The sequence below is a fragment of the Ammospiza nelsoni genome, chromosome 13, assembly GCF_027579445.1.
Source record: "Ammospiza nelsoni isolate bAmmNel1 chromosome 13, bAmmNel1.pri, whole genome shotgun sequence".
NCBI lineage: Eukaryota > Metazoa > Chordata > Aves > Passeriformes > Passerellidae > Ammospiza > Ammospiza nelsoni.
This window is the reverse complement of record NC_080645.1, coordinates 13791831-13815846: the sequence shown is the minus strand read 5'-3', so window position 1 is coordinate 13815846 and position 24016 is coordinate 13791831. Positions and strand designations below refer to the sequence as shown.

The following is a 24016-nucleotide window of genomic DNA, read 5'->3' as shown; positions in this document are numbered from 1 at the left end:
TTGGACACAGAACTTGTAGTAAAGCAAGGTGTGGGAGCTCACTACACCTGTGTGCATTTTTTGCCTGTTTTCTGTTCTCTTACACCACAAATTGTTCAATCTGCAGGTCAAACTCAAGCAAATTTGAGTGTGGGAGGGAAAGCAGACTTCAGAAATCCCTTCAAAAGCCTTTAGGTTATGTGGTATGAGAGAAAAGGGAGAATGGAGGTGCAAATCCAGAGGAAGCCTTTGCTTTAATGCCCTGCAGAGCAGGCCATGTTTGTGGAGAACACTGTCATTTGTTAATGTCCCTGTGACATGATCCAACTTTGTATTTAAGATGTATTTTTCCTCCTTCAGCTTTCCAGAGTGGCTTTGTTTGGTTTTTTTTCTTTCCCCAAGCAGTTAGGACTGTTTAAAATCCCGGATCTCTGATGAAACCAGATCTGCCTTCGATACACATTAATCATGGCTGGATTATGGGGTTGGAGTAGCCACTGGAATTTCTTTCTGGTGAAACTGGAAGTGACCTTTGTTTCTTCTTGTTCTCTGGGTCAGTCTCAAGCTTAACTGGACATCTACAAAGGCTGCAGCTGCTAACAGAGACCACAAAGGTGACTGAGGGGTGAAGAGCAATGTCCGCCACTCTCGTGCCTTGCTTCTGCTGCTGCTGCTGTAGTGTTGGCTGTGGATGTCTTGCTGATCTCCTTCCTCTTGGTAAGCACAGGTCTGGGCAGAGTGGGAAAGGCACAAAACTGCAGAAAATTACAATGCGAAGCACTTGAAAAGAGGGAAAATCCACATCTAATAGGAAAATCCTGTGGTAGAGTGTGCTGAGAAATCTGTCTTGGGACGTAAAGAAGGCACAGGAGCTGTTGTAAATAAACCCTTCAGCCTGGAACGTGCAAGCAAACCTGCATGGGGAAATTCTTGTGCCCTTACGAAGTCAAGGCAAAGTCTCTGAGGCTTCGTTCTGACCTGGGGCATGCCCCTTTGGATCAAGGTGGGGGACTGGGGCCATCCTAATTCCTAGTCAGTAAAAACAAATAGCTCTAGCAACAGAGGAGAAGCATGAAAACAAAGTTACTATCAACACTCTGCCTTTTTGAAATCCCTTCCAAATTCTCCAAGGATAAGATCAATGCGAACAAAAACAATAACAGCTCTGTGTGGAAAGAAGGTGAAAAGGCAGCTCCCTCAGCAGCACACACCCAAGAAATGGGCTTTGCTTTGCTTTCTTGGAGCTGACATGAGCCTGGCACAATTCAGTAGCACCCCAGAGCATCAGCCAGGTATTTTTTTTAACTTTACGAGCTCTGTAATGAAAGCAGCGGTCGGCACCCCCTGTGCCAGAGCACTCCAAACCTGCCCGCGATGGAATGTGCTGATAAAGAGGAATATTTCCTTGTGGACTTTGTTTGAGACGTACATTTAAATATTGCTAATTTCCAGTATCAGCCTCAGCAAGAGATCCAGCCCTTGGTGATCCATCTGTAAATGGTGGCAGCTCTTTCTAGCTTTGAATGTTTAATTAGACAACAGATTTCATTACTTTGTCTCCCAGTCTCTCAGTCCTCCTAAGTGGACCAGAGTTTTCTCTGAAAGCACAATAAAACAGCCAACAATCCATTTGTTACAATGAGATGAGGCAGCCTTGTGTGTTAGGTGTATGAAAATGTAAGGTTTTGGTGTGATTGCTGTGTAACAAACTAGCAGAGCTCAGAGTTGTGAAATGTTCACCTTGAGAATGAAATTAATTCTTTAAGTAAGAACAATATTTCTAGAATAATCTGATGGTTTAAAAGTCAACATTTTGCTGCCTTTTATAAGGCAAATTTAAAGTTGGGCATGTGGATAAACATGAGTGACCAAGATGACTGAATAGTTGGAGACTAACTTACAGTATCTTCAGGAAAACTCCTTAAAAAGAGAAGGTAAAAAAATAAACTACATTCACAAATGCAATTTCTTTCCACCACTGGATTTCTGAGAGGAAATAATTATATCTCAAAACTTACAAGAATAATCTCTTTAGAATCTGAAAAGTCACTTGGACATTATCTGTACCAAGACTGAATCACCTCTAGCTGTTTTACTAAGTATAACCAAAAGTATAACAGACTGTAAGACAGCTTGTTCAGTAATAAACATTCACATGTGAAAGAAGAACAGAGCTTTGAGTCACTGTTTAGCTTTCTTCCCCATGATCTCAAATTAAACCCATGAGCAGCTATCCCTACAAGGGCCTTGCTTCCATGCTTTGAATCCTGACATGCCCTGTGCTGGTCATGCAGGAACAGACACTGATGCAGGGTACAAGCCCCTCTCTCTCTCACATCAGCCACCGAATTTGTTTGTGTCAACCAATGTCTTACAGCGCTGTATATGCTAACCGGAGGGGAAAAACCCAAAACAAAACCAAAGCCCAAGACCCCCTGAAGACTGGGAAAAAATATAACTAATCCAGAATGATGATGTTGTATTTGGCTTATCAGATTGATTCAAGTGGTGGAGGCTGCTATGTGCATATTTTGACTACCTTTTATACCTCTGCTTGTGACAACTGTCACCCTGATTCTTTCATTTGGAAGGAAACTTCAGATATCCTGGGTGGGCAGGTTCACATCCCCTCTGAGCTGCCTGAATACAGCAGCTGGCTTGTGCTAGGCCTGAGGAACTGAAACTGTCTGCATTGTCCATTCTCACGTCTGGAAGCCCTCGAGATGTGAAAATCCGCAGGCACTTTCAGAACAGCTCCAGGATTTCACATCTTGTCTGGCCCTTTTATGTCTGATTGTGCTTAATGTTTTTAAACTTTATAAAAGGCTCTCTACCATTGCATGCCATCCCCAAAAGTTATGCATATGCTTTTGAAGAAGGTCAAGGGAGCCTTTAATCTGCTTTGCTGAGACCCCATCTGGAGGACTCCATTCAGCTCAGGGGATCCCAGAACAGGAAGGAAATCAACCTGCTGGGGCTGGCTCAGAGAAGACTGTGAAGATGATCAGAGACTGCAGCACCTCCCCTGTGAAGACAGGCTGAGAGCTAGGAGTATTCAGCCTGAAGAAAAAAAGGCTCCAGAGAAACCTTATTGCAGCTTTTCAGTACTTAAGGGGGGCTTATAGCAAAGGTGGGGACAAATGTTTTAGCAGGGCCTGTTGCAATAGGACAAGAGGTAATGGTTTTAAACAAAAAGAAGGTTGATTTGGATTAGATATAAGCAAGAAATTTTTTACAGTGAGGGTAGTGAGGGACTGGCACAGGTTGCCCAGAGAGGTGGTGGATGCCTAACTCCCAGAAACATTTAAAGTCAGGCTTGCTGGGACTCTGAGCAACTTGGTCTGGTTGAAGATGTCCCTGCTCATTACAGGGGGATTAGACTTGACAGCCTTTAAAGGTCCCTTCCAACCCAAACTATCCAAGGATTTTAAGTTTTTAATGGATTATCAAATGCAGTGTAAGGAGACAGTGTGGCTGATAGCAGCACAGAAGGTAACACAGAAAAAGCCATGTCTGAACAACAAAATTGAGTGCCATTAGCACTGTCTGTGTACTGATAAGAGCATCTCCAGAGCTATTTTCACAAAGGCAGTTCTTAAACACTTCCTTTCATGTATTTAGGCTTGTGTGAGTCACATTTTGTGCTCAGTTAAACTTTCTCCTCATTGCTCAACATCTGGGATAATGACAGTGCCTGCTTCTTTACATAGATATCTCAAAATCTTCATCTGGAGATCTCGAGTTACTGATAGGTGGGCAAATTAAGGCATTAGAGGTGAAGCCAGATGCCCAAAATCATCACTTAGAAGGCCAAAGGCAAAGCTGGAAGAGGCACCCAGTCCTGGCTTCTGCTTGCCAGACAAGGGAGACTTTGAGTTCAGATAATATTTCTTTTAACAGTTTGTACTGTGATTGATAAAATGAGAAAAAGAGGGGGTTTAAAATAAAAACTGCATACTTCCATTGCCAAAACATGTATGGATAGCACAGAATCATAGACATGTGTACCTGCTGCAATCATCATCACTATCCCAAATAACCAGCATGAAAATCAAGTAGCCTTCTGGGATAATCTGTTTTAATTCTCTAACAATTGTGTAGCTCAGGCTGCATTGCATCATTTGGAGGAATAATTTGTTCTGATGTTCTCAGGTTTCATTTCATATTGTTTTTACTAGGGAAAAAAAAATCCATAACCTGTATTCCCCTGGTTAATGGAAAGAATTTAAACAGATTTTCAATTCATTAGGATGTTGTGTACCAAGGTCATTGATCAGAGGCAAGCTTTGCTACACCAGACTCCTGAACCTTATATCACACTGCACTTTCATATTTGCACATTTGTGACCTTTTTATGATCAAAAAGTGGCTATCAAGTGTCAGAAGGATGTATTCAGGTGGCTGTCCCAGGCTGTGCAGGCCATGCTTTTGGGGAGAAGCAGCACATGTATGTATGTTACTGAAACAAAGGCTGTTCATGTGTGAAGCACACTGTTGAACTGCCAGTGCTCACAACCAGAGGCAGCCCAGGGTGCCCAAATCACACAGCTGGGAAGGGATGGCTGTGTCTACTGGCTTTTCATGTTGGCCATGAAGACTCAGGTATTGTGTTGCACTGCAGTAGTAACCCAGGCTGAAGCCGAGGTGTGGATACAGCTTCTCCAGTGTGACAATAGCTGTCACTGGGATGCTCACAGGGGAGGCTGGGAACTTGGGCTTCAACAGCCTCAGCGAGGGAAGGGTCCTGGCTCCTGGCTGATACTCCACATGCTTTGAGTTATTTTGAGTAGCACCTGCAGGCATCTTCTTTTAGGAAAAAAGGCTCCAGCTTTGGCATCTGGAATGAAGAGATGCATCTGTTTTGTAGCCTGGTTTAGAGAGAAGACACATGAGGTGCTGTTTCCTCCCTCATACCTGCCATGCTTGGTGTTTTTTAAGTGGTAGTAGGCAACTTCCCACTCATAATGCAAAATTGGATTGTTTTGTTTAACTGTTGTGGTATGGCTCCTATCTCTGTGTGCTAGGTAAGATGTTTAGCTATCAACTTTGGACTTGGCTAAGTCCTCAAAGCTGCACTTTGTTGCCTCTGGAGTTCCTACATCCATCTCTGCATAAAGTGCTTCCACTTTATTTAGTGCTTCCACAGACATGAACTGATTCTGATGGCTCATGGTCCTTTTCATTGCCCATTGCCCATATCCTTCACTTGGGTTGTTTTGGGAGTCCTCAGATAGGATAAATCTTTATGCTGATGTATGCAAGCTAAACATGAAAGGCTGCTCTGGGGGTGAGCTGCAGTATTTCAGGATGATTCCTGCATGTGCCTGTGGGTCCATGAACTGATCAGCACTGGTGGGGTGACTCCCGTGAAGATATTCTGGCTGGGAGCATCAGTTGTAGTAGCAGGGAAATGAAAATTAGTCTGGGTAAAAGAGCAATTAATTTGCTCAATTCCTCCCCCTTCCCCCCCTCTCCCCCCACCAGTTTTGTAGTACCCATAAGCACAGACCTTGCATAAGTGGATTGCATTTCACACCTAATGTGCATAATTATATCTTGCAAGCAGTTTATTAATGGATCTATAATCACAGAGTAGCTTGTACATACATAATGCTGGTGTTTGATTATACTGCAGCTGCCATAGATCAATGGATACACAGGAGTCTGGCTTATTAGTGTCTCACACGTGTGAAGTCTAGAGAACAATATAACACCAGTGCCATGCAGTTGCTCATCAAATGCTGCTACCTAGGGGAAAGCAGAGGCTTTAAAGATGTGGTAAAGAAGGGTTATAGAAAGAAGAGTACATAACAGGACTTGGAACTTGAAGAAAGCTCCCTTTCTCAAAAACACTCCATCCGTAAATCCTTCAGTGGTGTCTGTCTCAATTATCAATGCACTGCAAACATGCTAGATCTTATTTTGGAAAGGGATCTGTTCTGAGAATTCACTCAGAGAGCAGCATGCCTACAAGCTTGACCATTTCTGTTTTCTGAAGGTGACTCACCCAGAGGACTGATGAGCAGCCTAAGTTCTTGAGAATCAACAAACCAGGGATCTGCAGGCTGAGCTAAGCCTACTAAAATCTGAGCAGCCTGAACCAGGGTGAAATGCTTTGTGGAGATATCACCAAGATGCCTTTGGGAAGCAGTTGCATTTGGTTATGCACAAGGAAAAAGGTTCTATCTTTTTTTGGTGTGTTGTGCTAAAAGCAAATAAAAAAGTTTGGTGAGCTGCAGAATTCCCATGAGGTTGCATCCCATCTCTCACACGTTAACCTCAGCTTTCCTCTCATGTCCCCCAGCTACCACCTGCAAAGCTGCCTCTGATCTGTGTTGACTCTCTGGCTGGGGGCCAGTGACTCTGGCCAAACAGGGTAAATAACTGCAAATTATGCTCTAGACTTTCTTGCAGCAAAGACATTATTAGTTTGTGTGCTTCTCCTCCATCCAGTTAGGAACAAAAAAATAAGAACTTCGCTGTCTTTAAGACTCTAATTGTCTTGTTAAATGTTGGGGGCTGAGAGAGGTAGAGAAAAGAAGAACTGCTGCGATTTTATAGCTTTTCTTGATGACAAAACATGTCTAAAATAATTGTTTTCTTTATATGAACATGAATTAATTGGTTCCCTTTGCTAAGAAGGTATTCATTATTCAGAGCAAAAGCTCTTAGCTAGCTTAGTGTAGAGAAACTGGATAAATTCAGAAGAACAATATGATCCTGTGCCACTGTGCTCTATCTCACCCCTTCCTGCTATCCTGTTTCTGCATCAACTAACTGAGGCAACAAGCATGGGCAGTGTCTGATCTCTTACAGACTTTCTGATAATATTGACTCACTTTATTTAAAAGAAAAACTTTGGAAAGATGAAAACTGCAGGATGACAAATGTTAAACAAAGAGCTGCATGGGGGAAAGCAGTCAAACTTGATATTGCTTCCAAAGTCTTGAAAAATATATGCCAAGGTCAAAACACAAAACTTACTAGGTGATTATATCTCCTGTTTCTTATTTTAGGGCTTTACAACCACTCATATTGCTTTTGACCTTGGTTTTTTTTTTTTTTTTTTTTTTGTTTTTTTTTTTTTTGTTTTTTTTTGCAAACTGTTGTTTGGAAAAAGGCACAGTCAGTTTCGGGGCTGAGGAGGTAGAACTGAGTAGTGAAAGATTATTGGAGGTCAAGAGAGCAGATTTCTACCTTATGAACTTGGCAGCTCTCCTGCAGGCCTACGCTCCTGGTATTGATCTTGCTGTAAGATGAATAGTGATATGGATTTTTTTTTTAAATGTCTTATTTTGGGACCTTTTAAATGTGGCTGACATTCACGAAAATTTCACTTTAAGGGTTGATATTAATCTAAATGAATCAAGACAATACACAATATTTTATGTTTTCAAGCTCAGTGTATTTTCTTTTCAGATTGGAAAAACCCTTCTAAAACAGTTATTTTAATGCTTTTAACTTCTGAATTTTCCTGTATGTCTGCAATACAGTAACACAGGAAAAATCAGAAGAAATAGCCTTAACAATTGTCTTCAGTTTTCCTATTGATCAGAAATGTATTAAGTTTCTCATAGCATATTTTCTACATTTAGAAGAAAAGTCTAAAGCTTTTTTCTGTGAAGTCTGTATACAATAAGTTAAGGATTACAGTAACTTCACTAATTTTTTTATTATTTTGCTCATACTTGATTCAAATTATGTCTTCTGGCTTACCTTAGCATTGCTGTTTTCGATTTGCATGACTATGTGTAAAGTTAAGATTATAATACTGCGATGTTAGAAAACCTCATTTCTTTGTCAAAAGATCTAATATACTCTAATATTTTAATGTTGGCAATAGGTATTGTAATATGCTTTTTGGTTCATGCTGCCATCCTTATGATGCTCCAGTGCTGCTAAAAACCTGGGGCACTAGTTGTAGGAAAAAAAGTCCCAGAATATTGAGTTGGAAGGGACCCACAAGGAACATAGAATCCAACTCTTACAACTGCACAGGATATCCCCAAGAGACACTCCATGTGCCTGAGAGCATTGTCCAAATGCTTCTTGAACTCTGTCAGGTTTGGTGCTATGATCACTTTCTTGGGATTGTGTTCCAACGCCCAGCCACCCCGTGGGTGAGGAACCTTTTTCTGACACCCAACCTAAAGCTCCCCTGACACAACTTCAGGCCATTTCCTTGGGTCCTGTCATTAATTGCCAGAGACAACACATAGGTGTCTGCTTCTCCACTTCCCCTCATGAGGAAGTTGCAGACAGCAATGAAGAATCGAGGTACAAAGTAGGTATGTATGAAAAAACAGATGTAGAGGCAGGTGATGTATGTCCTGCAGTGCTCTTGGATTGAATTAGCTCCTGTAAAATGTGTGCTCATGAAGAATGAAGAGTTCAGGCTGCTGTGTTTCTAGCCTGAAAGTTAACTTCTCAAGCACTGCTGTAGCGAAGCGCTGGGTTTTGGTTTTGCTCTAGACTGACACCACGACTTCAAAGACACCGAGCCACATCCTGAGGTGGTGATGGTTGCTCCTGCTCCCCTCGGGAACGGCCCCCGTCCCGGGCAGTGCGGCTGGGCGGGCGGAGGGACTGACCGATGGACGCACCGCGTGTGGGGCGGCAGCCGGACAGCGGGCCGGCTCCTGCCAGCGGGGGGCTCCGCGACCACCCCTGGGCTCCTCCAGCCTTCACGCTGGCCTCGGGGACGGAGCCAGACGAGGAGGTGCGAGGCCAGCGCTGTCCCTTCCGACCTGCCCCATCCTCACCGCCACCCTCGAGGCGGGGGGACGCGGCGCGGCCACCGCCTGCTGCCCACCCGAGCGGGCCGGCGGAGCAGGTGGTGTGAGGGGAGCGCTCCCCATCGCCACCGGGGCGCGGGGGGCGGCCGCTCCCTGCCCGCCGCACTGCTAGGGCTGCCCCCCTCGCAGCGGGGAGGCGGAAAGCGCCGAGCCGCGGTGTCGGGGGCAGCGGTGTCGGGGGAGCGAGAGCAGCGGCCCCGCTGCGGGCGAGCCAGCGCCCGGCCGAGGGGCGCCGAGGGGCTCTGAGTCACCCCTCGCCCGCTTCCCGCCTGGCGCGGCGCATGCGCGGCGGCGGCGGCGGAGTTGTGAATGGCGCGGCTGTTCGGGCCGAGTTTACGAGCCGGGAGGAAGTCGGAGGGGAGGGAGCGGGCTGGGGGCGGGAGCGGGCGGCGGCGGCAGCGGCAGCATCGAGCTCCGGCGGCGGCTGCGGCTGCTCTGCGTGCGCCGCGGGAGGAGGAGGGACGGGAGGAGGGAAGGGGGGGCGCCGCCGGCGGGGGCTAACAAAGGGCGAGGCGAGCGCTGGGGCTGGGACAGCGCGGGGCGGGCGGGAGGAGGGAGGGAAGGAAGGAGGGCAGCCGGCGGCGGCGGCCCCACCACCATGCCGCGGGTTGTCCCCGACCAGCGGAGCAAGTTCGAGAACGAGGAGTTCTTCAGGAAGCTGAGCCGCGAGTGCGAGGTAAGGCGGCGGGGCTCCCCCTTCTCTCCCTCCCTCCCTCCGCCCGCCGTGGGTAAAGTTTTCGCGGGCCGCGGAGGGGCCGGGGCAGCCCCGCACCTCCTCTCAGCTGCGGCGGGAGCCGAGCCGGCGGCGCCGGGAGGCGCAGTCAGTGCACTCCGCTGCCCCCTTATCGCCGGGATTGGCCCCTCCTGATTGCGCGCCCTGTTCCCCGCAGATTAAATACACCGGCTTCAGGGACCGGCCGCACGAGGAGAGGCAGGCCCGCTTCCAGAACGCCTGCCGCGACGGCCGCTCCGAGATCGTAAGTGGCGCCGCGCTCCCCTCGGTGCCCGCCGGCACCGGGCCGCGCTCGGCCCGGGAAATAAAAGTTTGGGGGAAGCCGTCGGGGCAGCGAGCGCTGCGCGGTGCCCAAGCCCGAAGGCTCGGGGCCGGGACGGTGCCTGGGGCCGGTGGGGGCCGCGCCGTGAAGGAGAGTTTTGCTTAAGGAGGGGAATGACATCGGCTGCCTTTCAAACGCCGAGGGAAAGGAGGTTTTGGTGAGCAGGCGGTATTCCTGTCCGCCTTAGGAATAGCGCTGTTCCAGTCGGAGGTGTCGGCTCGCTCCCGAGCGGGGACAGCGGCTGTCCGGAGCCGCGGTGACAGGGGAGGAAGGAAAAGCCCCGGCAGTGGGAACGGGCTGCGCTCCTTCCCTGGGCACGTGCTGCAGCTACGAGCTGCTTGTTTCAATATTCAGCTTCTTTTTCTTCTTCTTTTTTTTTTTTTTTTTTCTTTCCGGAAACAGTAGCTTTGAGAAATGAGTAACATTGTTCAGAAGGTGCTTGCTTAAAGTCCTGAGTGAGCTGTTTGATGTATTTGTGAACTAAATCAAACGCTTTTAAAATTAGGCTTTGAAACTTGCAACTTCAGCTCCGTTTTTCTCATTCATTAAGGTTAGTTAGTTACAGACTACTGTCGCCCTTTGAAATAAGAAGTGAGGTGAAGTATGGCTCAGAGTAATCAAGAACTGACTATTTCCTGGTTTGATTTCTGCTCCAGGTTGCTTCTATAGAATTCCATAGCCTTGTTAAGTTTGTAACTCTACTATTGAAACGCAGAAGTAACCTCTTTTTCATTTACAGTATGTAGTGAAAGATAAGGTAAAATAGAAAACAAACCCCCCTTCCACCAAGTTTGCTTTTATGAACATTCTTTAATTTCACGTGGTATACATACTGCTAGTCAGTTCACAATGAAATTATTCTTATGAACAATGCAATTACTCTTATGCATATCCAAAAATACTTGAATACCAGTTGCTATAACTGATCTCGTTCTTTTGCTTTTGTTGGTAAAAGGATACATACTCAAGAACACAGTTACCTTTTACTGAATAACTTTATTTTAGCTAAATCTAATCCCTGCTTGTTATCTCTTATTTTAGAACCTGCAATATTATTTTACAAGAGGCTTCCTGTAGACCGGTTCTTAATTTTACTATTTATTTTGTATTCATTTTTATTTGTCCCTGTTTGCTTCCTTTAAGAAAACATCAGGGAAACAATGGGTAGGTAAGGAAGATACAGTTTGCTAGCATTGGAAGTTCCTGTACAGGTGAAAGTGCATAATATACCCAAATCCTTGCCTAAAGAACAAAGTGACCATGTAGCTTATAACTAGCTTTCTAATGCAGCCTGTGCAGTTATTTATATAAATGGGAAATCACTGTACTTCCACCTTTGTACTTCTGTGCCTGCTGCTGCCTTTTTTTTGCCAGAACTTCATCCCTTGGAAGCAAGCAGTGATGCATGTTCTACATATTTTCACTCTACTTAATTATAAACCAGGCTCTATATTTCTTCATCTGAAACATCTGGTTTTGTTTTGTGACCAGGGCATGAGTAGTCAGGTTTATTTAGAAATGTAGTGTATGTAATGACTGATGTTAAAAAGAGCTAGTAATTTTACTTCTTTTTTTTTTTTTTTTTTTAGTCTTGAATGTTTTTCCAGACATCAAGGATTTATTCTTTTATCTCCAAAGGGAGCCTTTGCAAATGACCTTACATATTTTGAAGCAGAAAAAAAACCCCAGAGAACAGCTCAGGGATTTAATGTAGAACCGGCAGTAAGTTGTTGGTTATGTGTGTCAAATAGCTCTTGATTGAATAAAGGAAATAATTAGCGATGTTACTGAGAAGTAAATGTGAAGTGTATTGAAAAAGATTTCACGTTTACTGGCAATGCTTTGATAACTTAAATAACCTCCCATGTTTGGTTTGCTTTGGAAGGTGCTTGTATTTACGTTGTCTGTGTGTGGGTCAGGTCGCCCTTGTACTACCAGATAAGCTTTTCACAAAATTTGTAGCATAAATGTCTGATAACTTTTCAGACTGGGCTTTAAAAGGCTCTGCAGACAAAACTAGAGTTTTCTTGCTTTGAAGTTTAAAACCAAACTAGTGGTGAGATTTCTTTTTTAATCATTGTTATTTTTTATTTAATTTGTTATTTGGTGGAAATTAATGGCTTCCATGTAGTCTTATTTGGTTATTAGCAGGACTATTCTCGAGTTTATCAGTATTTGTGATTTGATTTGGGAAGCATATGGGTACTTTAACTGGATGGTTTTGTCTCTTCAAAGGGAGAGAACAGACTTCAAAAATCCAGAGAACAAATATCTACATAGCTTTTCATGGTTTAAATTGTGCCTGCCTGTGTGAGGATGTGGAATTTTTGTACTTTTATCTTCTTCTTTTCTCCGGTATTTTCCCCCCCGTTTTCATGGCCCTCTAGCACACATTGGGGGTGGAAGCAGGAAGGCATGGGCACTTCACTGTCTTGCTGGGTTTCCCAGAAAGCAAGTGCAGTTCTTTTGACCAGTACCCAGAAATGGACTGGTCCATAGGGCTTCAGTGGTCAGCTGGTTTACTCTCAAAGATCTCACTCCTTGATGTTTGAAATGCATAAATTAAGGAGTATAAAACACATATTTACTAGAGATGCTCGGAGGTAGGAAAACCATTCTTGAGCAGACTAAATGGTGAAGACTCAGAGCCACAAATATTTGAAGATGGGTATATTTTCTTTTGTTGATACTAAATAACATCCCTTGCTAAAGCAAAGGGATAATAGGAGGCAATGAGCCTGCTAATGATGGTCTGTAGCTCTGACAGATTTGATGCCTCCTATTTGTGCAAGTGTATCCTTGATGAAACTTCTGTTGCATCGATTGAAATGTTTGTCTTTGCAAACAAACATTAATGCACCAATACAGTATTCTTCTGCCATTACTAGAACTGGTTTGTTAATTTTAATGATGTTGAGAATGTGCTTACAGGAGACAAAACAAGCAAACACAAACAACAACAAAATTTTTAAAATCTGTTTTTAAGAATAGCCTGGAACCAAAACTGATTGTGGAGCATTAGTCTTCCTTGGTGGAGGGGGGGAAGAGCCAAGACAAAGCACTTCTACTTTCAAAATGGGAGGTATTAATCCTGTGACAGTGGTGCAGTCCATGACTGGAAATATCTTAAATAACACGTAGCTGTAGTGTCACAGGTAGCAGTACAGTTATATCATGAAGTGTATGAATTCTGGGTTGCTTGAAAGAAATCTGCTCATCAGGAAATTCCAACTGTTAAAGTAGTAGTTGTATAGCTTTTAAGAAAACTATATTCTAGATTAATGGCCATTTAAATCTAAGTGATCATGGTAAGAGATACTGTTGTTTGATTGCAACAAATTGTGTTTAACCCTGGGATTTTGATAGGAATGATATGCTGTGAGCCTGTGTGAGTATTCACATGCTTTCCGGACAGCATGCTCACCTGTACCAGAGAAAACTATAAATACTGTGAATCTGACTTCTGCTTGCAAAAATAATTTTTTATTTCATGTCTAGGAATTGCTGTACTCATCATCACTTGGAGTTAAGATATATTAACAAATACAGGGTGTTTATAAAGAAAACTGAATCCCATTTTCATTTGAAATGGTAGAAAATTGTTTGCTTGAAAGCAAGGCATGCTTTTCCTGATGGGTTTAAGCCAGTCCCTTTAATGATTTTACAAAGGGCTGCAGCTGAGAGGAATTCCTACAGTTGCCTTTTCTTACTGACACAGCATCTGCTGGTCTGGGTATCACTGGTGTCTTAATGTGGCGTGAGGACTTTGTCCTGTGCAGCTTGATTGAACTGTGTATTGATGCTGCATGCCAGCAGATTATAAAATAGGAATATTTATCCTTCAGTTAAGTGTCTCTCTAGGTACAATTAGATTGTGAAAGGAAACAAATACTTTTCTTTCAAAAACAGCTGTCCTTAGTAATGGGTCTAAGGAGTTAATTTTCCTTCAGCAGTACTTCTTTTAGAGGTAGGCAGCCTCTTTGAAAAGCCTGGGCAGTTTTTAACATTGCAGGTACTAAGTTGGTGCAGGGTATCCAGACAGAACTGAAAGGACAGATTCTAATGTCAGCAAAACTGATTTGAAAGAAGTATTGATTCCATGTTGTATTTTATATCCGAAGCAGCCAATGGCAAATGTTGTCAAAATGGAATCAGATGTTTGTAACTTAATACTTAAGAAAAATGATGAGTGCATGTTTTTGACTTTAAGTATTCTCTATGCTGCCTGGCTTAAGACATAAACTGATGTAAAAATAAATGACTGCCTGCATAATTTATGTAATGTCTTGCTCCCTGATCCTGTTTGTATTGATTTTTCTAAAAGGCTTTTGTGGCCACAGGAACCAATCTGTCTCTCCAGTTTTTTCCGGCCAGCTGGCAGGGGGAGCAGCGACAGACACCGACCCGGGAATATGTTGACTTTGAAAGAGAAGGAGGCAAGGTAAGGAGGAAATTGTTCAAACTGAAAGAAATTTTTTTTATTGTGCTTATGGTCCTACTGGTATGGACTGCAAGTATGATGTGGGATTTGTAATGTTTCACACCTCCATGCAGGTAGGTAGTGATGTGAGTGCAAGTGAAAGGATGGCAAGATAAAATATTGCTTTGTTTTAAAGCATGCTGATGTTTAGGCATCATGGAATGGAAGAATTGGGAAACATGGGCAGTACTGGTGGCTTTGCATTATTTTGAAAAAGAGAAATGTTTCTGCTGTCATTTTATGGTAAAATTTTGGAGAACAGTCTAAATTTGGTGTTGTATAGGTGCTTCTAAAGAAATTAGACTTTGGCCAATGAATTGTGGTAGACTAATGAAAATTTGCACTTTCAGCAGGTTATTTCATTGTGTTTTTGGATGCCACTTGGTACAGCAAGCAGTCAGTGTGCTCTAAGTGGAATGAATCTTTTTCTCAGTTTCACCATCAGCTACAATACAGAAGCAGCATCACCACTTTCAGAATTGATTTCTGAATCTCTTTTTTCTGAGGTAGCTGTCCCATAGGCTGATATTGAAAGCTCAAATTCCCTAGTGGCAGTGATGGTTACTGTGAAGCTGTATTAGATATAGTCAGAAACCTTGCCTAGTCTCATCAGAATAAAGTTAGTGAAATCACCTACAGCTGGTTTGGTTTTACAGGAAAAACATACCTTTAAAATATAGATGCTGTCTCTTATCTGTGCTCCTGTGGGTCCTTTGGGGCTGATCCAAAGATCACTGAATTCAGTAGCCGATTTTCTTCAGAACTTTCTTCAGTGGGTGTATACCAGCACTTAAGCCCTCATAGTTTCTCTGTTTCAGGCTAATTTTTGTGTCTTTCTTTTTTTTATTTTTAAAAACTTTTAATGGACTACAAGATCCTTCCTTTTGCCTACATTTTTTCTACCTACTCTTGTAACAAGAAACAGCTAATGCTACCAAACCTACCAGGCTGGAGGAAATACTTGAAGCATATTCAGGTTTAATGGCATATTGGGTCTTTTAAATGCTGCTAGGTGGAAGATAAATATTTCCTATAGTGGTAAAACTTGATTGGAAGAAAAAAAAATTCCTGAGGGCAGTTATGGTATGTGGAATTCAAGTTAATGAGTTTTTTTGGAAAAAATTGTTTTCCATTTAGTCCTGTGAGGCTTGCAGAAGTTTGACAAATTGGGGGAGAAGTGAAGTTGGCTGTCTGGGTACTGACTGCTTTGCTAAGGAAACTGAATTGAATCTGGCTCTTACTGAAAAATATTGATTCTGGCTCACAATTGAATGAGGAATTTTTCTTGTAATGTGTAAGAAGACTGAAGTCTCTCTTCTTGCCAGTTCAAAACTAATTTTATTTACTCCTATGATTTTTTTTTAACTTTGTTTTCTCTGAATGAATTCTTAAAGTACTGAACTACTTCATCCATTTTCTTGTGTTGTCTTAATCATGTAAGAGCATGGTAGGTATGCTGGATATTAAAATAGAACATGAGCCTCATTAATGAATGCCACTCCTTCTTTTATGTGTGTTTACAGTAAATTCTAGACTGCTTCACTGAAATGTTTAGAAGAATTCCTCTGAATGAGGCTAGAGGTGGACAGGCAGATAAATGGGAATAATGCTATGCTCTGGTATGAACAAATCACAAATTCACTGTTGTAATCAGCCCTCACTTGTGTAAATCACTGTGCTCTGCACAGAATTGAAGTGCTCTGGAAGTCAGCCACTCCCATGGCTGGAGCAGAGGAATGAGCAGTGGGAGAGTGTTTTATGTTATCAGCGGAAACAGTTCAAGCCTTTCATATGAATTGTCTGAGATTGTTCTCTCTAGATTTTTGTCATTTGGCTTAATTAAGAATTTCTTTCACAGGCTTCAGCAGTCTCTTAAAACCATGTGATTTTTGTAGCTCTGTGCAGCATTGTTTTATGAGCTTTGATTCTTGAGGCAGTGCATAATGTGTGTTTGTTCATCACTGGATTTATGCCAGTAAGGCATGTTTTTAATTATATGAATAAAAAAAGGCTAAGGGGGAAGCTGTCAGTTAATTATTATCTTAAGCATTAGTTTGAGATCTAGAATGTAGATAAACTTACCAACATTAGAATATTTTTATTCTGGAATTCTGCTTCGGTGTTTGGCTAAACAATGATGGGCCAAAATAGTTTCTCCAGATTTGAAGCATGTCACTATTGTGCTAGAGCAGTTTTGTAAAGAGATTGACAAAGCTACCAATGCAGCATCTGCTAGAATTGCTGCCTAAATGATTGAATTTTAGAAAGAGCACCACTCTTGTGAAAGTTGGGATTCTGCAAATACATACTTCATAGGCTTGAGGCTTTTCAATCTGGTATTTCTTAACTGAAGGGTTTTTTTAATATGCTTAATTTGCCTTTTAATTTGATGCATCTGATGTTCACAATGGGTGGGTAGGCCTCTGGTGGATACCCTGTCTTCATTAATCCAAAAATTGGATGGCTCACTGTACACTTAATATTTCTGCTCATTTTAAACTCAAGTTTAACATTTTTTTTTTTGAGATAGCTTTAACATTCTGTGCTGCCTTTGACCTGCAGCAAATTTAATTGTGTATTTGAGCAATTTTTCAGGTTTGTCATAGCAGAAGAAAAAGCAGCACTAAAAATAGGTCCCTGGATCGTAAAAATGATGGAACATTGTATTTCATTGGGATTGTGGGTGTGTGTGGGGTGTGTCAGATGCTGTGTGAGTCCTGTTTCTGGGGAGTTGAAACATACCAAGGCTTTCTGATCATCTGTGTTGTTAGCTACTTTCCAGAGTGTTTTTATTTGTTTTTTGGTCAAGAATAAATGAATCAGTGTTAAGTATTTGAAAGGTAGGCAGTGTCGTAGTCTAATGTATTGCCTGAAATATTAGTTAATTAAACCTTGCAATTAAATGGAGAGCTTTATTTTCGTCTTGGTTTTCTGGTATCATTTATGACTTAGGCTAGTTTTATTGTGATGAGTGAAGTTCTGTAATTTTTATTTCAGTTTTGTACTGATGACATACAAACTTAAGGCTGAGCTGTGTATGGACTTCAGCACTTCTTAAAATTGAATATTTTTCAAAGTCCCTTTTTTTTTGTTAAGGACTGTCTGATTAACTTTCTTTGCATGATTCATTTTGCATACTTCTTAGTCTAAGATAAGTTTTCATTTCTTATTCAAGATGTTTCTATAGCTCCACTCTTTCTTGCTTGAAAGAACATTAGTTCTCAGATACTTTTTTTTCAGTGTTTAAATACAAGTCACTGATGAAGTCTGTGAAGTTGTTTTACTTCCCCTCCCCTTTATAATAAAATTCTCCATCTCATTCTAGTGCAGCTTTACTTCCTGTCTGTTTTTTGGTGGCAGCTGCTCGTAAACCAGAGTCTTCCACATGGGTTTATTTCACTCTAATACACCATGAACTCTGCAGCTTTGGAGGAAAGCACATCAGACATGATTTAAATTGATTCAGAGTGCCTGCTGTGCCACATGTGATGTGGCTAGAATTTCTACTCATTAACCATTAACTTTGTTCTAGCCATAACTAAAGATTTTCAGTTTTCTTCCTAAAGATGCTGACTTTCTACTTGCACAGTTTTTATGTCAAAACTAGATTTTATTTTGCTCTGAGTTGGCGTAAATTGCTTGGATGAATATTTAAAAAAACAAATCTTTGTTATGCTGCAGGTGTTACAGCAGGAACAGAAGTGTAATGAGAAATAGTTTTTATTAAAATACAACACCTTTTCAAATGGCAGCCAATAAAACCAGCTTTCCACTTTTCCTGAGCAACCTTAAACAATTGCTACCCTCCTGCTCATACCTTTTTGGGTGTGTGATGACCCCAAAACCTTGTGGTGGATGGGAGAGGCTCTTCTGTGAGGGGCAGCAGGTGGTCAGGGAAGGGGCATCAGCTGCTGGGCTGTCTGTGTGCTCAGAGCCTTGGAGGTGCTTTTGCCTGCTCCAGCCAAGGGAAGTGGTGTCCTGATGAAACCCACATCACTGTTCTTGCTTTTGATCTTTCTCAGGCTTTTCTGTGAGCTTTAGACAAGGAGGTCAGTGTGTGGTTATTCTCACAGCAGACAAATGGGTTTGGTGGTGTAACCAGTTTGTACCCAGCCTGGCTAAACAGCTTGATTTTTTTTTTTCTTAATTATTTTTCCCCTTGGAGTTGCTTGGTGGGAGTCCTGTAAAGGCTTTGTGAATGAGAAGAATCCACTTTTCTTGATGATCCCCTTGATCAGTTTTCATCCAGGATCGTCTATATGGTTTGAGTAAAACGCTGGTTTTCTATAGATGCTTGTTATTCTATTATTCTAGAATTTTTGTGTTTTTGCTTAAGAGTCCTTTAACTGGCAGAGACTTCTGTTTCTTTTTCTTTCTAGTATTTTTCCCAGCAACATCCTTTGTTTATGCTCCTAAACCCATTTTTGCTTTAGAGGAGAGTGAAACTTTTTCTCTTTTTTTTTTTTTTTTGTCTAGATACTTGAAAGTATTCTTCCTTATGAGCTGCTGTTGCATAGAGGAGAGCTGTTTAATCCAAACTCTGTCTGAAGCCACAGTCATAATGTACCTGTGCTTGTTCACTTTACCTCACAGTCAGGAGGTGCCTCTATGTGCATACAGTTTATACACTGTGAACAGTTAGAACTTGGATTTTGGGAAGGGAAATCTTTAGAGGACGTAGACTGGGCACGTTGTCCTGGCAGGCAGCCCCTGGCTGGGTTTGGACAGTTGTTCCTGCAGAGTGATTTATCCTCAGTGCCCTCTGCCACTGCAGCGTGAGTCACCCCAGGCACCTCTCATGTGACAAGCAGCCACAGCCTTTCCCCTGGAATCCTTTCACCCCCCAGTCCTCCATTTGGGACTGCCCACAGGCTGGTCCCTGTGACAGTGCAGGCAGTGACGATGTCATTTTGAAGCAATGCTTGAGAGCACGGCTGTGCAAGCACTTAAGGGCTGCTGTCAGTAAACCAGCTCCTGCGTAGCCTTTATTGTGTATCCTAAAAGCAGTTATTGTCACACTACCTTGCTCCTGCTTAGCTTTTATTATATATTCTAGAAGCAGTTATTAATCATACTACCTTGAACTCTTTCCAGTGGCTTAAATGCACTCGTTTGAGTTGTATAGGCAAGATTTCAAATATAACCATGTCATCATCCTAAAGTTTCCCAGAAGAGGAACAAAATTGGAGTTAGTGAGCTAAATTTTTCATTTGGGAAGCAGCTATATATAAGGACAGATGAGTGGTGTGTGGATGAAAGCAATACTTGAGATTTCTGCAGCATAGATGCTGGAAGAAGTCCAGACATTTGGATTGTTGAATTCTCTTGTTTGCATATCAGTCTCCACTTACTAAGGAAAGTTGCTAATATTATGCTTTTTTCCTCTTCTTATAAATGAATGAGAAAAGTAAGAGAGTCATTGTTGAGAATGTCTGCTTCTTTCTGAAAATCATTTAATAATTCATATTAAAAATAAGAAAAATTCAATAAGATGATGAAACATTTGCTTCAAGAAACTGTCATTTTTTGAAAGCTACTGAAATGGTTCTTCAAGCTATATTGTCCAAAGCACAAGTAATGAAATGAGCTCATTAGCTTGCATAATTGCAAGTTTGATGTTACTGTGTTAAGGACAATTTCCAGTCATTGGTAAGGATGTTCTCTGCAGAAGCTGATAGTTTTCTACAGAATAATTATGACACTGTGAAATTTTATTGAATGATGAAAGCTGAATAGTTGTTATAGTATACAAAAGACAAAAAGCTACTGACATTATTTTAAGCCTTGATGCAGCACTACTTGTTGAGCAAATGTTTGAACAGTTTTTTCCAGACTTGAATCCTGCTTAAGGGGAAGGGTGAGGCTGCTGGAGTGCTCAAGAAGGCAATGGAAGCTAAAGGGTAGAGGCAAGAGCTTTTCTTGCCCCTCTCTTGCTTGGGTTAGGGTCAGTTCCTGGATGTTTTTATTACCTGCTTGCCCATATTGTTAAAATCAAGTAACTTCTTTTTTGTGTAGTTGAGTATATTTGCATTATGTGTTTTGAATTTTCAGTCCAAAAGAGGATTAGCAGGCTGTTTATTTGCACCCAGGCAGCATGGTGGACAGGTGATGTGTTTTAGATAAACCTCTCTTTCTAATCCTCTGTTGCAGTTGCTAATTGTAACTGATTTTTGCTCTGTGATTTTCTGAAAGCTTGAAAAGAATAAATTTCACAACCAATTTTGAAATTTCTCTGGAAAATATTCCGTCAACGTGGCAGAAAACTGCGTGTCTGTTAGTTACTGGGTTTGTGAGCAGAAGCATGCTTGTGTACTTGGAGCAGCAAAAACAGCAGCAATCTCCTGGCAATATTTTGCTGCAGAAGCATTATTCTTTTTAACTGTTGCAAGAAAAAATGGGTCTTTTTAAAATATATGTCCTCTCCATTAAAAGGGAGTGTAGGTTTAAAATCCAGCCATCTTTCTGCATTTCATGCAGAATCTAGTGTAAAGATAGGCTGATAAAAGACCCTGTAAAGTTTCACAGGGGAAAACCCCAGCATATATTTGCCTTTCAGATTTTTCTTGTTATGCTTCTTGCATTTTTGTTGATTTTCAGTTCCAGCTCTGTGGTTGATTTTTGTGTTTTGAAGGCAAATGGATAGAGCCTGAGCATGACATGCATTTCTCTTTGGGACTTCTGTAGTGACAATGTGAAAACTAAAAGCTGTCTACTTTTTGCTTTGTACTGGGGCTTTTTTGGTGGTTTTGGTCAAGTCTGGTTCATGTTTTCTGCTGAGTTGAAAAATTGCAGTATTTTGGAATGATGAACTGTATCTGGAGACTTGGTTATTAGATAAGTATAATTTCTGTGCAGTAGCATTTTAGTATTTTTTTATCTGAGCTTCTAAGCATATATACTGACCAGTGATCTTAATCCAGGAATAAAATGCTCCACAGATTTTAATCACATTTGTTCTGACATTCTTACTGCTTCATATCTGTTCTCAGTTAGAGACTTGGTTTTTAGTTAAGTGAAATAGCAACCTGCATAATTTAATGAAACATTGATCTGCTTTCGAAAAGGAGTCATGATTACATAGTTGAGCTAACTATGCAGAAAAACCTAACAAATGCAACCAACCAAAAAACCATAAAAATACCAGGTTTTCTACAAGGGACTTGTAAATTCTGACTCTCCAGTAAGGTTAGGAAAATTCTTCAGCTATTCCTTTTGACGTTTTAGAAACCAAACCCCCTCCACTGTAGTATTTCAGTACACAAAGCATGTTGAGAGAGGTTTTGTCACAGCTCTGATATTACTTACAAAGATATTTCTGAAATGAGTGTGTACATGGGTATTTCTGCTACATAGAATTGTAAAAATGGACTATGTTGCATCTCAGTGTTTACTGATATTTGTAGTAAAACCTGGTGACTTAGATAAGCATATTTGAAAACTGAACAAAGTAATATCCGACCATCAGGTTTTGCTATGAAGTTGAAAATTGTATTGTGTTCTGAGGTGTTTTTCTAGTTCTGAATTGGATTGCTTTCTTTCCCGAGCTGCAAGTGAAATGCCTGTGTGTGGTCACAAGGAAGCAGGGCTGGAGGAACAGGTCCCAGGCAGAGAAAGGGTGGCTGGTGCTGGGCCCAAGGAGGTGTCCCTGGGCAGGGCTCCTGCCCTGGCCAGCGCTGTCCCAGGGTCCCACCTTGGCAGCTGCTCAGGAAACAGCACGGGCCTGCTGCTGGTGGTGTGGTACAGCTGTGCCATGGGTGCCACCCTTGAGGAACTTGAAGCTCCATTCATCTTGAAAGCCACAATTAGGTCATTTATGCACAAGTGTTTAGGAAAGGCTCTTGTTTGGTCAGAAAGTATCAATTCCCATAGATTTTTGCAGAAGAGTGTAAGGTTTGAATTTAACAAAACCTCATTCTCATATAATGGAAGAAATGCCAAGATGTAGCTTTTAAAATAGAAGATGTTTTCTTTGTGTATTTGAAGAAAGAATACTGTGTTTTAAGGGATGAGACAGAAAGATTGATACAAATTTAAAGCACTAAAAAGTCTTATTTTACTCATAGTCACTTTCTAAATGGGCTTATTTTCAGCTGTTTCTATTTATGTTTCATGCCAGTTTGAATTATTGCAAGGCTAGTGTATGGGAGTCAAACTTTGGAAATCAGATAAATGCTGTAAACTGTTCAGGACTTAGTTGCTTGCCATTAGTTTCTTATAAACCAATATCTGAAAGAGTAGTGTGAAGTCTTGCATGAAGTTATCAGCTTTTGCTGTGACTTCAGTTGCTGTTATACTAGTGAAGTTACTGTTCTGTTTTGTTCCCCAAATAGTTGAGGATTTTAGTGTACAGGTCCTGTTGCAAAGTTTTAGAAAAGCTTTTTTTGCCCTTTTCTCCTTTTTTGCATTTAATGGATTCCTTCCTCTCTGATGCTTTGCCCCCTCTTTGAAACCTGGGCTAGAGACCATTCTCTGTGATATGAAAGTGAGTCTTTGTATTTTGGGGGGAACACAGGGATGGGACTGATTCATCTTTACCTTTCAGAGCGTTCGTGCCACATATCTGTGGCAAGATCACAGCATTTTAATTATGAAACTGTATAAATTATCATATACTGTTGCTGTTAAAGGAAACAGTTGAATACATAATTTCTCATGTGAACATTTTGTACAGGTTGTTTCCTTTTACTTGCTAGTGTATACAGATAATGTCAAGAGAAGCTGAAATGATGAGTTTGGCCTTCCCCATTTAACACTTTTCTTTCTTGGAGTAAGTGTTCAAAGCTGTTTCTTTCTTAGTGGTCAGTGTTTCACATATGAAATCACCAGGGAGAATGCAGTTGAAGTGGGGTATGATTCAGGGGAAGGTGGGATCAGAGATGGATGGATGGATGGATGGATGGATGGATGGATGGATGGATGGCTGGCTGTGGCTCAGCCCAGGGGGGCAGCCCATTATGAATGGGCAGATGTGTGCGTGATGAGGCACAGGGTGAGTCAGAGCTGAGCCTCTTCTGAAGAATGCATTCTGCTCCAGTGTGCTGGGAAAATGAAAACAGAAGGGAGGGGACTGCACCACTTCACTGGGGACTGGTGTTTCCTGGGGGGTGAAGTTGCTCTCCTCGGTGGCGCTGGCTGTTGAGAGCCTGCTGATTCATGAGTTGGTGGGTGGTGAGAACTGTGTGCAATCGCTGGGGGAGGAAATGGCTGCGTTGCTGCAGGAGAAGGAGCATTTTCTGTAACTGCAGGATGTGTGGATGGAGCACACAGATAGCATTCCTCCAGCAGATCAGTTAAATATCCTGCTGGTGTGAGATAAAGGTTTACTAGATAACTAAAATAGGATGTGAAACCGAGTTTTTTTTGTCTTGTGCTAAAATGCAGTAGCTTCTTAAAAAGTAATTAGTTTGGATTTTAAAATATGAATGAATGGTGTTACAGGAGCCATGTCCCTGCCTGTTCTTAACAACAGAGATAACTCTCAGTTAATTGGAGTTAGGGGAGAGGGTTGTTCATTTAAATGCAGATGAAAAGAAACAACAGATTAGTTAAAAGAACACAAAAGGGAAGGTGAGATACACTAAATGTTGAAGGTGTGGCACGGAGGTCTTTGAGAACAAGCCAGCAGGAGGCCGAGGAAGCACAAACACAGCTCAACAACTTAGAGCCCAGCTAAGCCTATTCATGCAGCACCTTCTCAAGTTTGTGTG

The 24016-nt window shown here is 42.0% G+C and overlaps 1 protein-coding gene across 3 annotated transcripts in view; it reads left to right on the top strand.

Annotated features, from left to right (window-relative positions):
* Window positions 1-9261: 9261 nt before the first annotated feature.
* The window catches only part of CBFB (core-binding factor subunit beta), a 37802-nt gene continuing 23047 nt past the window's right edge, over window positions 9262-24016 (top strand). For all 3 annotated transcript variants that reach the window (XM_059481525.1, XM_059481526.1, XM_059481524.1), the window contains exons 1-3: window positions 9262-9450; window positions 9665-9751; window positions 14154-14270. In XM_059481525.1, coding sequence (XP_059337508.1) covers window positions 9373-9450; window positions 9665-9751; window positions 14154-14270 — 282 coding nt within the window. In that variant the 5' untranslated portion in view covers window positions 9262-9372. The remainder of the gene's footprint in view (window positions 9451-9664; window positions 9752-14153; window positions 14271-24016) is intronic.